This window comes from Maylandia zebra, linkage group LG22 (assembly GCF_041146795.1).
Source record: "Maylandia zebra isolate NMK-2024a linkage group LG22, Mzebra_GT3a, whole genome shotgun sequence".
Classification (NCBI taxonomy): Eukaryota; Metazoa; Chordata; class Actinopteri; order Cichliformes; family Cichlidae; genus Maylandia; species Maylandia zebra.
In genome coordinates this window covers 12,171,829-12,189,923 of record NC_135187.1, presented here as the reverse complement: position 1 = coordinate 12,189,923, position 18,095 = coordinate 12,171,829, and the positions used below count along the sequence as shown (strand labels likewise).

The 18,095-nt window shown below is 42.8% G+C and overlaps 1 protein-coding gene across 1 annotated transcript in view; it reads right to left on the bottom strand.

The window, feature by feature from the left end:
• Positions 1-18,095, bottom strand: part of ext1b (exostosin glycosyltransferase 1b) — a 132,211-nt gene that overhangs the window by 29,736 nt on the left and 84,380 nt on the right. The window contains exons 2-5 of the mRNA XM_076878965.1: positions 12,973-13,066; positions 9,677-9,784; positions 7,636-7,755; positions 852-984 (exon numbers count right to left, since the gene is read on the bottom strand). Of these exons, the coding sequence (XP_076735080.1) occupies positions 852-984; positions 7,636-7,755; positions 9,677-9,784; positions 12,973-13,066 (455 nt within the window). The remainder of the gene's footprint in view (positions 1-851; positions 985-7,635; positions 7,756-9,676; positions 9,785-12,972; positions 13,067-18,095) is intronic.

Sequence of the window (18,095 nt, the reverse complement as noted above, 5' to 3'; positions counted from 1 at the left end):
TGTTATGATCATCCTAAAAAAACCCAAACTTATTTCTGCTTCTTATTAAAAGGAATATTCTGCTAAAGCAATCAAAACAAACTCTTCTCCTGCTGTGTGAGTCTGAGTGTTAATATGCTGCATGAAAAAGAGTCTGTGTGTGTCTTGTTATTGGCTCTTGGACAACAAGAAGAAATATCTCTTAGAAGCAAACTCACATTCTTTGATTTCACTCATTTACCCGTCAGCGACAAGCCACCTTGTCTCCTAAAAACCCATCCGTGTTTAATTGCTTCCTCTTTGACAAACAAATAAACTTGCCAGTGTTGTAATCCATGCCTGTCACCGCGCCCATCCATTTTAATATCCGCTCCACCTCGGGTGCTACATCGACACATTTTTGCATTCGCACTGTTGCTTTCTGGGCGTCTATGACTTTGTGCACGTGGGGACGTTTGCAGCGGATGATGATGGAGTGGAGAAGCGAGGGATGGAGCAGCTCCCGGGTCGCGGATTGCGGTGGGGGGGGGGGGGGGGAATCAACACTGCTGAACCGTAGCGGGCAGCGGCAGAAGCTGTAGCAATGCTGACTCATAAACCAATGATGGACGCGGCGATGTGTCAGCAGCGCTAATACAAACATCCGTCAAAGGCCTGTTCGTCCACTCCACTTGCTGCTATTCACAGCCGTTCGAGGAGGGCAGTAGACCAAGGCTGTTTTTCTAGTGTTTGTGCAAAGTCCACAACCACAGCTGCACACAAATCTACTGTCTTTATTCAAAAAGTCTGTGACAATTTAATGGCTATGCAGGGTGGGAGAAGCGTAACAGCACTTTACAGTGAGAGTGTGTGTGTGTGTGAAGGCTACTGACCCAGTGTGTCGTAGTAGAAGGGGAAGTCTCCCAGGTATCCAGAGTACTGCGGCAGAGCGAACAGGCCCCCAGGGTGACTGTTCCACATCAGGCTACTCCTGGAGGCGTGCTCTAGTACACGGTCCTGAATGATCTGCACACAGGAACAAAACCACACACAGGTTAGATTACAACGTAAAAAAACAAAATAAAGCCTAAATAAAGCCTGTATAAATTAAGACAAGTCTCATATGAGAGATATGAGATGGATCTTTATTTCCACAATTAATTTTATTTTGTGCTGCTGCGGGGACTTTGTAGAGCCCTGCCAATATTAGGCTTTTAAGGCCGATATCAATACCAGTACAAATATTTGGTGAATTAACAATCTAATATATATATAATTATTTTTCTTTTCAGACACAACAAATAAAAAAATAGAAATAGCTACACATTTAAAATGTAATCTAAGTTCTTACTAAGATAATATGACAATGTGGCTTAAAAAGAATCTGGTTTTATTATCACAACAAGTTGTTGTTTGTGGCATTTCAAACAAGGTTACCAAAATTAAAGTAAAAGTCAGCTAAACTAAAACTAGATGTGAAAGAAAAAAAAAAACAATTTTAATTAAATAAAACAAAAATGAAATTTAGATTCCTGAAATAATGAAAGCTAACTGAAAGGATTTTGTGACTCAAGTAACCAAAGTAAAGATGTAGAGGAAAAATGATACAAATATGTCTCTGCCAGTTTGGTAAAAAATTGTTATCACAGGTCGTCTTGATGACATTTTGATGTGTTTACTGAATTGTTAGATGTTTACATGACAACGAGTTAACTGCCCTCAAAAAGTACTGCAGTTCTATCTATCTATCTATCTATCTATCTATCTATCTATCTATCTATCTATCTATCTATCTATCAAAAACAATTAAACCCAGAAACTAATACAAACTAAACTAAAACTAGAAAACCCAATCTGGAAACTAACAAAAACTAAACCTAATTAAAAGCTAGAAATTAGATGAAAATTAAAAACTAATTAGAAAATATATTTTTAAAAGCCTAACAACTTTGTTCCATATATGTGTTGCCAGTCAGCACTCAGGGTGTTTCTTCTGTATAGTCTTTACTTTTTTTTATTTTAATTTATCAGCTATTATAAAAGCTGATCCCAGTTTATTTGAAAATAGACGATAGATCATCGGGGTTCTAGCGCTTAGTTTAAAAGTTGTACGAAATTTAAAGGGTTAAAAATACCAAAAATACCTGCAAAGTAATGAACTTAAAATGGTGCGTTTATCTGTGAGGACTTTGAACGGCAGCTTTCACTCTGGACAGAGTTGGGAGAGTTAAGTCAAGGCATGTCCTCTTGCAAATGCACTTCAGACATGTTCTCACTGGAAATGCTCGGCCTTTGTGGACCGCACAGGACTCGGGACACACGCCATCGCCTCGCTGGCTGCAAATCCACCGGGACGGTTAATTACCTTCGCTATTCTCACTTGAGTGCAGTTGGACATTACTCTGACTTTTTGCTAGGCCGCTCAACGTTTCAGTGCATATGAATCCAGAGTCTGTTTTACAGGATTAAAACTGTACTGCTTTAATTACAGCAGGGTCTATGTATACCTCGGGCCACTCTGTCGTTTGTGCCGCTTCTTCATTAATTCAAACTCAGAAGAAACACACAAAAAAAGCAGCATGAACCCAACAAAGATTACCTTTAAATAACACTTCTTAGATCACAAAGGACTCATAACAATCAGAAATATTTGTGTAGATGAGCGAACATTCGTAAGCCTTTCAGATTATGCTGAATGAAGGATTTGATCAATGAGCCTTGTAATCACGTCTATAAAATATCTCACACTGAGAAATGAGTTTTCTCACAAAAAGTGCCAAGAAGAAGACAGTCGTAAATGTGAATGAGAATCAACACGGCTAATGCACCAACTTACAATAACCCCCCCCCCCCCCCCCCTTCCTTCCTTTCAGCTCTGAATAATACTCGAGTATTATTCAAAACTCAGTCGGTGTATTAGAGGTGAAAGCAAGAAAAAAAACTGGTATAAAAGTAAGTCTGCGGGCGTTAGATGAAAGCAAAAAGCTAGCTGAGCTTTGCAAATGTTTGCTTTGTATCACCTCAATAGCAGCCATTGATTCTGTCAAGAGTGAATCGCACTGGCACAAAGCGAAGCTGAAAGAAATCTATGTTATTGTGCAATATTTTCTCCGCTGACAACCCAAACTGTTTTTTTCCCCTTCCCCTTCTTTTTTCTTTCCTCAAGCCAAAAAGCATCTGTGCCGGTCAGTCACACAGACAGTGGGGGGAGGGTGGGTATAAGAGCCAAACGGTGGACACGGACAAAGTCATCAGCTGCATCTAAGCACCAGTCAGTCAGGCCTGCCCCAATCCTTTCTGCGCCCAAATAGAGCAGTCAGTCAAACGGGTCGGACGTGAGAATGGGCACTATTTCCCCCCAGCTGCAGCTCGCACCGGGCCTCTGCTGAACAGGCAGACAGGAGAAAGAGATATTGCTGCTGTGCCCTTGAGCCATGCTAAATTGCTTCAGTAAAACAGACACGGGTTTGCGGCCGTGTTTTATGGCCGCTATTGAGCGGGAAGGTGCTGGCTGCTTGGCTTGGCAACTCAAAGGATGGATACATAGCATGGAAAGAAGTAGAGAGAGTCAGGTGGGGCGATGGCTGAGCTGCTGATAGCTGTTCAAATTGTAAAAAAAAAGAAAAAAAAGAAAAGCTAATAACATAGCTCGAGGGCCTTACTGTAATAATATTGACAAAGCGGCATAAAAATTCATCATAGTGAGGCGGGGATGTGAAGAAAGAAAGGGGGAGAAAAAAAAAATCAGCCCCGTGTGAGTCTCTTTTACTTTTCCGAGCTTTGTCCCCGAGGGCAGTCGATAACCATTTGCCTCAGAAAAACAGATTAACTCGGAATCCGTTAACTTCTCTATAAAAACACTGCCTGCCACCTTAACACCCTCAAGCCCTTTACACCTTATGAGGGGCAATTTTGCTCGCTTGGCTGCTGCTCCTCCCCCGTCGGCAGCCCTCAGTCGGGACATGATGGACGACTCAATCTCACCTCAGAACAGCCACAATCAACCAATTAGAGCATGATAGATAAATCCTGCCTCCGTGGGAGCACACTGTGAACTCGCTTTTAATAGGTGAGTTTAATAGGTGTACCAGCAGCACGGAATCCGGCGATATTGACCTTGTGATTGGTCGAAATGTGGCTGCTTCCTGACAGGAAAGAGCGCATGATAGGTTGAACTTGTGTTTCCTGCTTGCTCGCTGCACACACACACACACACACACACACACACACACACACACACACACACACACACACACACACACACACACACACACACACACACACACACACACACACACACAGGTAGTCAATAAAACAGGCAAGTGTGTTTTTTAAATGCGCGCAAGCAGATTCAATCTGTCAAGATATCAGAGTGTATATGTGTGTTTTGAGCATGTGTGTATCCTTACAGATCAGCAGTAGAGTTGGGTGTGTGTGTGTGCAAGTGCAGGCCCAACAGGATGAATAAACCATGTCGCTCGTTATCTGGGGGCCTGCCACTGCAACGCCATTTACATATGTCACCCCCACTCCTCTTCACCCCTTCTCTCCCCACTCTGCTCTTTTAACAGGACAGTCAGTCAGGATTAAACGTTTAGCCACTGCCCCATTCAGCACACACACACACACACACACAAACATGCAGGCAAACTACGCGCACACCCTCACAGACGCACGCTGAGTCACAGGCCGTGTCACCTTGCACTTCAGCGTGGAGTGACAACATGTCAGCAAGGTTATGCCTGGGTGGTGCCGTGTGTATCTGGCCTGACACATCTTGACATATGGAGATGTGTTTCTGACTGCGTGTGTGTGTCTGTGTGTGTGTGTAATAGCTCACAGTGAGACATGGCTAGATAGAAAACAGACTAGAGATGTAGAGCTAGCTGAAATCAGACAACTCTAGACACTGAAGTCACGACAGATTACGTGCACTGTGTGTGTGTGTGTGTGTGTGTGTGTGTGTAAGATCTGGTAGGTTATAGTGTCAGTGAGATTGTAGCATTGAGAGGGGAATCTTGCTTCAGCAATGCAGTAAGAAAGGAAATTAAAAGCGTGATGGGGTGCTTGAATGAGGGAGCACGCAGGAAGGAGGAGACATTTGCAACCGCAGCATGAAACTAGCAGTAAGCCCCGGTGTTATCCCTGCATCCATAAACAATTTGTTTAAAATGAATAATAAGGGATGGAGGAGGATTGAGTGGATAAATTGTTTTTCCACTCGCAGATTCCTTAAACTGGGTTATTGTTAACAAAGTCAATGTGCATGATAATATGGGGTTGGGAGGAGGCTCTGGCACTTTTGAGTAGTTTTCAGTTTTGTGCCTCCTGTGGTTGACGTTTGGTTTGGATTGCATGGATTTATTAACCCATCCTTTAAAACCTCTTAAATGACTAATACGTCTACCATAGCATGACTACCTATACTGCTTTCATCTTACTAATCCATGTGCATGCTGCTAATCAAGCCTGCATGTAGCTATGTGCATTGCTTGTTAAGTTATTTTAAGAAAAGAAAGAGCAGGAGCAAAATCTAACTGAACAACAGCAGTTCTTAGAAAAGCGACTGCTCCCCGTAGACTCCGATGTTAAAATGCCCAAATTTACTACAGAAATAAGCCTATTCCCCAGTTTTTAACCACTATGATGGGTGATTTTTATATCTCACCAATTCAAATTTTATTAAAGTCTGAAAGATATGAATAATTAAAGCTGTGGCTGCATATAAAAGACGGTTGTAGCCACTGTGATGCCACCCACTGATTTACCGAGGCCTGTTTTGAATCCACAAACTGAGCATTGTGGTCGACGTCATTACCTTGCCGTTTTAAAACCACACATGAAGAGACTGAGGGATCTGCTAGAGAAACCGAGGGGCAACGCTCTGACATCTATGCTCCTTTTGCACTCTAATGGTGATCAGAATGTAGAAATCAAACCTCATATTTTATTTAATAAGACCAGAAATTAGCAAATTAGAAAACAATCTCATCAGGACCACAAGAGTAGGCCCCTGCTGGTCACTGGAAATAATGCAGGTGCACTGGCTTCATTTTAGCAGCTTCCAGAGCTGAAACTTGAAGGTACATCCTTGTTCTACGTCATCTCTGTTATCAGCACAGGCTAGTATACTTATGACATGTTAGGAGGACCTGTCAATGCCGTTTGTAATGTCGGTGCCTCAGGATATTTAACTATCTGATAAATAACATGGCTTCCTGTACGCTTGTATTAACTGACCGTCTGAGAAGTCTGCGCTGTGGTTTTACTGGTGAGTAAAACTCTAGTATGACATTTATATACTGTACAAGCACTAATTAACAGTTATCTGTGTGTGTGAAATCTTGTTTAAGGATGCACCTTGCCAACAAGAATAACTCAGTATTTCCACCGTCTCATATAAATATGCACACTTCTGCCTCCCAACTACAAAATATCGTGACGACCTACAGACCTAAGTTGTTTATTTCTAGCTTCCAACATAGTCCCATCATTTTATGACCTTTTGAACCAAGCAGTCTAGAGAATGATTTCGCTGTGTCTGGCCGAGACGCGGAAGTATGCAGGGTTTCTTTTGAATACTTCTCTGATGCTCTTATTTTTAAATTATTTACAGCTACAGTCTTACAGTCACTTTAAGTGACTTCAGATGAGCACACTGTTATTCCAAATCCCTCTGTCATCGCATCATGCTCCAGCGTTTGCCAGCAGGCATACTGCCTTGCCTTTGAGCGGGGTCATTTGAAACAACCATAAACACTTTTGCTTTTAGACGTGTTTGGATGACATGTTGTATAAACTAGATTGTTTCAAACACCCTCTGGCCTTTTTGTCATATTCAGAGTTGAACACAGATGCAGACTACACTGATGTGAAACACGCTAAAAGGGATGTGTGAGAACTTTCCATGGACCTAAAAGGACCTCAGAAACTTCACCCACAGAATCTGTGACAAGATCTGAAAACTGCTGTTCACAAACGCTGTCCATCTAATCTGACTGAGCTGGAGCTGTTTTGCAAAGAAGAATGGGCAAGGATTTCAGTCTGTAGATGTGCAAAGCTGGTAGAGACATACCCTAAAAGACTGGCAGCTGTAATTGCACCAAAGGTGGTTCTACAAAGTATTGACTCAGGTGGCTGAATAATTACGCACACCCCACTTTTCAGTTATTTATTTGTAAAAAAATGTTTGGACTCATGTATGATTTTCGTTCCACTTCTCACGTGTGCACCACTTTGTGTTGGTCTTTCACGTGGAATTCCAATAAAACTGATTCATGTTTGTGGCTGTAATGGGACAAAATGTGGAAAAGTTCAAGGGGGCCGAATACTTTTGCAAGCCACTGTAACTGTCTCTACTGGTGGCATTATAAATAGTACTACCCCGCCAATTGCTGCAACTACTATTGATATATCATAAAATAGCATTTAATAAAAACAAAAAGCGGCCTGTGAGAAATTCTACATGAACACGTTCCGCAATTTCCATTTTTTCTTTGCTCTCTGTCAAAAAACACAGAAAAATTCTGTTTTTACTTTTAGCCTCACACCAAACAGACCAAACAGAGAGCGCAGCGATTATGGAGTCTGCAGTGACACTGCAGCCCTCGGAGAGAAAGGCTGATAATGGACGAAGGAGAGTTTGTACAACTGTGCATGTGCGTCTTGACTCCTCACCTCCAGGGTGGTCAGAACAATCTTTTCCACAGAGGAGAAGTAGGCTTCCCAGAGGAACTGAGTCTGCTGTCTGAGGGACAGGATCTTGTCCTGGTGGATGGAGCGCACCGTTGTGGGAATCTGCAAAGAACAAACGGCATTCGATCAGTATTGCACATCGCTGTTGAAGAACGATTGATCTGGGCATGAAAACGTTTTGCTGTGGGTATGCACCTGCTTCTACTGTCTTGTCATAGACATATGCATGTAGATGTGAACTACATGTACATGTAGGTTCTTAGTCATCCAGGTCATGCTAACTTTTAGAGCTTGGGGAAAAAAGTGCAGCTGGAATTATGTCTCCTTCATTCTAAAAACAAAACTGGAGTTCCAGATATGTAATCTTAACCCTTGTGGGGGTTTCCCCCTTTGCTGGGACCCACTACTGAGTACTACTGAGTACTACTGCTACTACGACGGATTATTCATGCAAGCTGTCATGTGAGCCAAGGTGTAAGAAGGGGGCCTGGATCATTACCATCACCACGAGTGAAACCACTGTGAGACCTTGCCCCACCCTGTCATGTGACCTGCTGAGGTCACCTGAGGTAAGTTATGATACCTGTGACCCAGGTCTACCTTTTGTTCGTTTTCTTCTTTTGTGTACTTTTTCTTTGCCTTCACAGAGAGCAGTGAGCTGCTGAACTTTTAGTGATTAGGTCCAGGATTTAGATCTTTTCAAAAACTTCAAGACTTCAGAGCAAGTTTTAGTAAAAAATAGCAGCAACATCAGAAGATTTGTGTTTTCCGTCTGTCTCTTTTTAACCTGGCAGAATTTAGTCCCAATCAAGAATGAAGTCCTATTTGTGTAACTCAGTTCAATTCAGTTTTATTCATAAAGCATCAAATAAGATTCTTTCCATTCTAAGATAGAGCCCCTACGATAACACAGAAAACCCCAATATTCAAACAACCCCTTTTGAGTAAGCACTTGGTGACAGTGGGAAGGAAAAACTCCCTTTTAAACAGGAAGAAACCTCCAGCAGAACCAGGCTGAGGGAGGGGGCGACCATCTGCTGTGACTGGCTGGGAATGAGGGGAGGAAGACATCACAAACTCAAGGTAGGTTTAAAAAATGTTTTGTTTTAAACCGGCAGCATTTACAGGAGACAAATATGTGCCGTTCATGAAGGAAACAAAGCACATGAAAGAAGGAATAAAGTTAACGGCCTCTATCAGTCAAACAATATTACGAGAGAGAAGCTTTAAATGCTTCAGCTGGAATTTAATGGACAGTTTTACACCTTTGTTCCAATAGATGTGTAGTTTCTGTTGTGACCATTTGTCACAGTAAAGGGGAGATAATGGCCAATAAACGGTATTTATCCACTCTAGTAAAGAGTACATTCCTCTATCTGTTAGCATGTTTATTGGAGAGGTAGATCCACTGTACGAGCAATATTTTCTAGATATTTCTGTGGTTCCGATAAATACCTCTAATAAAGAGTACAGGCATCTCACATTTAGTGAAAAACACACGTATTAAGTGGGTGTTGTGTGCACCTTGCCCCATTGTACTGCAGCAAAATACATAAATCTGGAGAACGATCCAGGACGTCTCAGACCTGTTTGTAGCTGCACAGAGAAAGCCGAGATGGAGCTCCTGCATTATAAAACTCAAAGTCAAACAATATTATTACACACTTCATTCAAATTAAGGTTTAATGGGCGTATAATTACTTTTCCCCCTATGAAGTTCAAGCCGTTCCAACGAAATCCATTTGGTGGTTTTATTTATTTGCCCTCTCACAAAACAATGTGGGGCTTTGTAAGCAGTCTGGGACTTGGTATGCCGCTTGAATTTTGTTTAGTTAACAGCCATGTCGCTAGAAAACCAAACATGGTGAAGATGGTGAAGACCGAGCGTGTGCCGAGGGTATCGAGAGTCAGAGAGAGAGTCTGATTTCAGTTGTGGGAATGCTGCGGTTTCTCTTCGCCGTGTCACTTTCAGGTGATATACAGAGCATGTGATTGTTGTGCGAGCGCGTCTACGGGCCGTTACCTGCAGCAGGAGCCTCTCGTCGCCGATGACTGCGGCCGTGTTCCAGTCGATGATCTCGGAGAAAGGCAGCTCCCAGCCGTTACTCAGCATCACTGGTACACATGCAGCCTGAGACACACACATACAGAGAGTGAGGCCTGGAATCATTGCTACCTGCCTAATCTCGGCTGATTTACTGGATATTGATCCTCGTCATTACAGCGACAATACGCAGCTCTGTTTATATAAAGCTGTGATAACTGGACTTCATAATAATCGATCACTCTGTTATTATCTGTGTTTGAGTTTCTTTGAATTGAAAGAGTTTACTTTTAGTGTTTTTCCCGTTATTTGACAATGTGACCGGTAGAAGAATAGAAAAGGAAACGTGAAGAGAGAAAGAATAAAAGTTCAGGTGGAGGTTAAGAGCCTTGTAGATTCCTAACTATTCAGCCATTAAGCCCCCCTTAGGTTTGGACATACAGTGGATAAAAAAACACCAATGGAAGGAAAGAAACCACGATCCAAGCAGACATACCTTTTTTTGCTCAGTCAACTGTACCAGCTTAAGACTAGATCCTGAACTTTCATGGAGTTTATTCACTCCTATTTATTTTTTCCTAGATATGAGAAATACGAATCCTGACAAATAAGCCACAGTTTCCTCTAAATAATACACTTTTGATGGAAATTTCAAATATTTAGCAAACATCTTTTCAATTATAAATTTGCAGATATGACTCATGATGGATTCCTCTGGGGAAAACCACAGGCCTGTGGATGTGGTTGTTATTTAAACATCTCTGTGCACCTTGAAAGGTGGCGACTACTTAGTTTCAGCAAATATTGCACGTCCAGCTGCTTTTGGACTACTTTTTACTGGATTATCTGACATGTTAAATCTAGCTAATCTATCTATTTGACTTGAGCCTCTAAATGACGCCATGTGCACACCAGCTATTCTTTAATAAGTTTCAAACGGGTCCCTCCACCCTCTCACTACACCACTGCCCTCATTCAGCTTGTGAAGGGTCTGTGACATTAAGTGCTATTCCAACCAAACGCCCTTAAGAAGAAATGGCTTACAAAAGCATTTAATTGGGCGAGTCGGTGCTCATGTAGGTTTACTAACAACAGGTGCAGCACCTGTTCTGTGACCTATTAATATACTGATTAATATTGATTAGAGCAGCTTAAATCCTACAGGACACGACCGGCCTTTTTTCCTTTTGCATTCACTCTGACAGAACAATGTGACACATTTGGACTTAAACCCATGTTGACTGGCTCATAGTTGCAAAAGTGGTTAATATGAACCTGTTGGGATCTTAGGAGCGTATGACGTAACATTTCTAGATTTGCATGCTAATAGACAGGCTATATGCAAAGACAGCAAGACAACTATTGGGGGGCGATCGTGGCTCAAGAGTTGGGAGTTCGTCTCGGAATCGAAAAGTTGCCGGTTCGAGCCCCGGCTCCGACAGCCTCGGTCGTTGTGTCCTTGGGCAAGACACTTCACCCTACTGCCTACTGGTGGTGGTCAGAGGGTCCGGTGGCGCCAGTGTCCGGCAGCCTCGCCTCTGTCAGTGCGCCCCAGGGCAGCTGTGGCTCCAATGTAGCTTGCCATCACCAGTGTGTGAATGTGTGTGTGAATGGGTGGATGACTGGATGTGGTGTAAAGCGCTTTGGGGTCCTTAGGGACTAAGTAAAGCGCTATACAAATACAGGCCATTTACCAACTATATCTCATTATGAACTGAAAGCACAGGAGTCCAGACTCAACTTCAGATGTGTGGAAAAAATTTTAAAAAGCCAGATTCATAAAAACATTTTCTCACACTGCTGCGACAAGAACTACAAGAGGTGAAACGTTCACAAAAAGAATTCCTTAATTACTCGCCCTGTTTCAGTTTATTTGATTTCTGAAAATGTCTGAATCATTCACAAGTCTGGAAAATCAAAGAAAGGAACCAGGCCGCTCTGGCTGTTTTATTCACTTCATGTCTTCACATCAACGTTTAAAAATGATGACATTAGGAGCGGGTGTGTTAATTACTCAAAAGGAGGTGAGCTCGAGGAACGATGAAGGGATGAAGGGAATTCATAAAAGATGAAAAGGCAGATGAACGCGGATAAACAGATATGAATGATATGAGAGGTGGGGAGTTAGTAAAGCCGCAGATGACCTTTGGCAAAGGAATGGCAGAAGGATGGAGGGGTGAGAGGAGAGGTACAGGGGAACAGCTGGTGTGTGTCTGTGGTTTGATGTTAATGACGGCCCTGTCGCTCCCAGGTCATAAAGGTGTCAGCTAAACCAGAACTGGCCCTCAGGCTCTGCTGCTGTCTCTCACACACACACACACACACACACACACACACACACACACACACACACACACACACACACACACACACACACACACACACACACACACACACACACACACACACGCGCTGACCTCTATGAAGAATTGCTTTTTCATGCAAAGACCAAAGCTGGCAAATACTCTCTCTTTGTCGTCACGGTTTGAATTCGATGGTTGGAGTGAGTGTGACAAATGGAGAAAGGAGAGGAGAGGGCAAATTTGCCTCCTGAGTGAAGTGTTCTCTGCGCGTGCATGTGTGTGTGTGTCAGCTGATAGTGAGATAAGCACACTTATGTGAGTGCACTCTGTGGACAGCGGCGTACGGTAAGGAGAGGTAAAGGACAGTGCAGTAGTAATGCAGAGTGCTGCGCAGTTACAGAAATGGATGAACAGAGAGGAGGAAAAAAGAAAACGATTGGCGCATGTAAATAAAAGGAGGCAGGAAGAGGCAAACTGGAGGTGAATCCAGAGCCAGTGTTAGGAAATTACTATGATGACTTATGTTTATTATGTGCAGCAGTTTCACCCGTAATCCAGCTTAATATAAACCTGGGCAGCAAAAAGCTAGCAAACGGTCTCTGCATGTCTATGCAAATGCATAAAAAAAAACAAACCATCTTTATTTATTTTTTTTCATGAAGTCAGGCAACAATTTAACAGTGTATCTGCAAAATGAATATCAGTGTTTAGAGGCAGGAAGCAGCAGCTAATCCTCTCAGCGAAGGTCTCGTTTGTTTATATTAATTACACTATTAGTCTGAAAATTAAGGTGGTAATGATCTAGTGATCCTTTAATGCTAGAGGTAGCACCATTAAAACAAATGCTAAGTGGAAGCTTGAGTGTAGGTAGTGATTATTTTTCTTCATAGTGATATTTGCTGGTTAGCTTGAATTTAGAGCAGTGAGCAATGCTCTCTCGCAGTGCTGTGGATGTGTGTGTTGCTTGTTTACCTGCAGCGCCTCAAGGAAGCGGAAGGAGCCCAGCCGTCTGCCGCGGGGCACCAAACAGAAAGTGGAATTGTGGAGCATCTCCTTGTAGTCGTACCTGCAGGGACACACACACACACAGACGTGTTGTGAGTTCACTGATGTGAAAATGACACTAAAGGAACGGGCTTAGAAAAACATGTGAGTGATCATCAGCCACACAGGCCTGGAGACAAGTCATCCTCCCATGGACAACCACGGGAGGCTAACGGAAAATGTGTATTCCCAACCAGTTGTCACCATCAGTCTCAAAGAGAGAGCTGCACCTAAAGATCTCCCTGTAGCCACAGTTTCACTAGCTCTCTGTAAGGGTTCTGAATGGTTAGAAACAGAACACGTTGCCTTGCCAGTGCAACCAAAAAGCTGCAGAAGGTGCAACTGTTACTCGTCCGTTTCCAGGTTCACCGCCACCACTTAGTGAGCTGTTGGGGAGCGTCATCAGACAAGTCGCCGTCTTGCATGCACATTACTGTCGACTGCATCTGTTACTGACCGAAGAAGACGCAATTGCAATTGGAAAAGGTTGCACCTAGCAACTGCCAGCAACCACTCACCATCTGGTTTGGGACTGCCCATCTTTCTCTAGCAACCTGTGGTAGTCAGAGTGGTGTCTCTAGTCACGTGTCACCGGTTTACAGATTAGACGATTGCATGCTGTATGAGCTAGTTCTCATCAGTCAGTTAGACAATTGTTTGATTGTTTGATGAAGGGATGAAATCTTTGCCACAACATGTATTAGGGTGGAAATTGTGATGTGACTCTGGATACGATGCTATCTGGAATCATCGCCCATGATAATGCTGTTATCATGACACAGTGATTATCATACTGCAATTATTTAGTATCTATGAGAGTATGAAATCTGTAACTAACAACATCAACAAAACTGTCCTAAAGAGCCAAAAAGCAGAATTTGATTCATATTACAATATTTTGAATGATTGCAAGAAGATGATGCATCACAATGTTGCTCTTTTGCAGCGCTACTGTTATGCATGTAGTTTTCCACACACTCCCACACATTTAATGACATAAAAACCAAACAGTTATATCAGGAGGGCTCAAACAACTTTTTTAACAAGGTAAAATACAATAATTATCTGAGGGATTTCAAGAGAAAGGGGAGTTCTCACATTTAAAGCGTTGCTTTTTGTGTATTGTAAAGTGGGTTTAACAAGTCAGCAGCTGGCTAATAATCCCTTGTTCCTGGAAAACAAGGTGTATGTGCGAAATCACAGCAAGAACAAAACCACGAGTTGATTTTATTATTATTTTATTATTTAAGGTCCCCAGAGTGTCTGATTTTGCTTTTGCCTTTTTCCACCGAGCCTCCTCTTTTCTGCTTTTTCCTTCCACCTATGTTGTCCTCCACTTCCTGTCATTTATTTCTCACAGCTTTTCTACATCTTTTTCCTTTTTCTTCTCTTTCCCCCAATCTCAAGATTCACATCCACCTGTGCACACCTCCCCTCTTCTGTCTGCTACCTGTCCCGGTTCTTTTTATCTCTCGGAGCAGGAGGCCGAAGCTCCCACCCTCCCCATCTTCCTCTCTCTGCTTTCCCCCGTTCATCCCTCTATTTCTCCAGTGAGGTGTATCTTATTGCTTTACAAACAGGGTGATCAACCCAGCCAGGGGTAATGAGCTGAGAGTGACACCTGCTTCCACCACACAGCTGGCTCTGCGCGTGCATGTGTGTGCATCAGAAATAGACAAATTGTGCATCAGTCTATGCGTTCATGTCTGCATGCTCGGTGCTTTCTCATATTTTGACAGGTTGTGTGTTCAGACCAGCGTTGGCTGTAATGACACTTTTTTCCTTAACACTGTAATAGGTTGTAATTCTATAATCACACTAAACTTACTCAAACTGCTACGCTGGTAAGTTTTTAAACTCTCTGCACAACAGGAGGACGAAGCGTCTTCAACTTTTGAGCAATGGAGATATGAACGTTAATCTTTATTGCAAAAAAGGATGAGAATGTAATGGTGAAGCACAAATGACTTTCCGGGCCAGAAACAGCAGCATCTAACACAACATTAACTCTTTCTGAGCATCTGCAAAGCCAGTAACGAAGAACTCTGGACCCAGAGTGATGTTGACCTCAGTCAAGGAGCCAAAGCTTGATTTTCAACGGGTAGGAGAAGCTGTGATGAGCAGTCAGGTTTGTAGAATTGTGGCCTCCATTTCTACCCATACCTGTCTCTCCAAAAGAAATATCTTGTTATTATTCTGGCCTCATTAGGACAGGGATTTCTTCCAGTGTGTGGGCACGTATTCTAAGGCCTAGATTAAACTCTGCTGCAGACACGGACACAGACAGCTGAAGCTTGAGCAGACATCACTGCTGTACTTCTTTAACAGTCCACGTGAAGTCCATCACCAGCAGTACAGGAAAGAATAATCCCAGTTTAGGACTTGCATCGTCAGCTGGTTATTATGCGATCATGCATTTCAGGCAATCTTGCCCAATAATGCGGAAGTAATGTTATATCTTTCAAGGAGTAATTTATTACTTTTTATAAAATAAAAATAAGAGGTAATTCATGACTTTTTTGCTATAATGTCCCCATAATTGACCCTGACACGGAAATGCTGATGTTAATGCGTTAGTTACACCAGGTTGGACCCCATTTTGACTTCACAGCTGCCTTTGTGGCAGAGTCAACAAGGTGTTGGTAACACCCGTCAGTGATTTTGGTCCATATTAACATGATAGCATCAGACAGTTGCTCCAGATTTGTCGAATACACTTCAATGATGAGAATCTCCTGTTCCACCAAATCCCAAAAGTGCTGTATTGGATTGAGATCTGGTGACTGTAGAAGCCATCTAACTGCAGTGAACTCATCGCTATGCTCAAGAAACCAGTTTGAGGTTATTTGAGCTTTGTGACATGTTACAATCTGCCTGGAAGCAGCCATCAGAAGACGGGTAAACTGTGGTCATAAAGACACGGGCACGGTCAACAATAATAGTCGGTTACTCTGTGCTGTTTAAAAGATGTTCAACAATACTAACAGGTGTTCCAAGAAGATATGCCCCATTACACAACCACCAGCAGCCTGATATGCTTTTGTGTTGTTTACGCCAAATTCTGAGCCTAAAACCCAAACATGTAGCCCATCTGCGGCAAGTTTTGACAGAGACGCTCTTCTGCGTTGGTTGTAACAAGATAAGATAAGACTTTATTGATGGGAAAGTTTTGCTTTACCTCAGCTCAGGTACAGATAGCAGAAGGAAAATACAAAAACTCAAATAAAATACAAACAAATATAAAATAAGTAAGATAATACACTATATACAACGGTAGCATACAAAGTATGTGATTATGGATATGGTTGTGGAAATATGCAAGACGCTACTATTCCAATGTAAGTAATAGATATCTATAAGTACAGACATGTACACGTACACACACACAGGTACACACTAAATATACATATGCATACACACGTCCATACACATAGAAGGTGCATTATGCATGAAGTGGTGACTGTGGATGTCCACAATGCCCAGTGACTTATGACATCGTGATTGAGGAGTTATAGAGTCTAACTGCTGTTGGGATGAATGATCTGTGAAAGCGCTCCTTCCTGCAGCGAGGGTGTTTCGCGACTGGTTCTTTGAGTTACTGTTGCCTTCCTACCAGCTAAAAGCAGTTTGGCTATTCTTCTCTGACCTCTAACATCAACAAGGCATTTTCTCCCAGACAATGTATAGTCAAAGGTAAATTACCAGCCAGTGGCGCATTAGAAAGGAAGCATCCTTCATAAATGATCTTCAGACATATTTTCATGACACCACATGTGATGAAGACAATAATCAAAACAATGTAAACTAAATCTCCCTGCAACAATGACAGATCTGATAGCGTGTTTTAGCATTAAGAAGATAACAAGGAGATAAACTGGCATAAAGCATAAACACGATCATTTTAATTAGCAGTAGCCTGGTGCCCGTAATGCATTTGCACGATTACTTTTACATGTATCTTCTACTCTACTGATAACAGAGCGGCTGTGCTGTAGCACGTAAGGAAGTGTGAAGGTGATTGCTGATGCTGCCTTTGGTGTGTTTCTCTGACTATGGCCCACGCTGACAGGTCAAAGGTAGAAGCCAGTCAATTCTCTCCCTCTTTCTTGTTCACACACATACACACTGATGGGCGACTGCTGATGGTGCCTTGTCCCTTCTCCAGCCGAGCTCTAATAAAGTGCGGCGACATGACAGCCTGTGATAAAAATCCCACCCTCATTCACACCTACAGGCGCAGCGTTCTGCACAGCACATAACACAGTTATCGCACACACAGACTCGCAGACGCGCGCGCCGCAAGAACAAGCGACAGCTGCACGCCCTCACATTGACGTTCCGTCACCTGTCGATGGAGACGAAGAAGCTATATTAGCCCATATTTTCACACCAGCTGTCTCTCTGGACAATCTGTGTGTGTGTCCCCGCGTGTGCGTATGTGTGTGCGTGCACGCAACAGCCCACAAAACAGCCCAGCAGCTGATGGCACTGAATATCAATGTGGGATTTAACACGCAACAGCCCTATAGCATGTTTTATCCAGCCATTGCACTTTTCTTTGTCACATGTTTAATGCGACACAAATGTTTGCCATTTATCCGACCCAGCCGGACATGGAAAGAACTTTTTTAGCACCAGGTTTTGGGATATCTTAAGACCACTATAAGAAAGTGTCGAGGAAATCACTGGCTTATTGGATGCAGATTTTAGGTAGGATGTGACAGCTGGCTCCCTCCCACATGATCCACCTGCTCTGCACCTTAATCGTACGACTGGGATTGTGCCTAAAACCGATAATTTTCTTTTCACGAGAGTTCTGGTGGTTTTAGATGATGTGATGAGGTTTCATGACAAGACCTCTAGGAGGAGAGTTCCTGGTGGACAAACCCACGTTCCTCCTTCCTTTAAATGTCCTGTTTGTTTGCACAGCCTTCCTTTACCATCATCTCCTATCCCACCCCCCTCTCGCTCTCTCTGTCTCTCTTTTATTTTCTTGCCGGCTCTCTCTCCTCTTTGTGTCCTTGAGTTAGCAGTGGGGGGAAAAAAAAAAC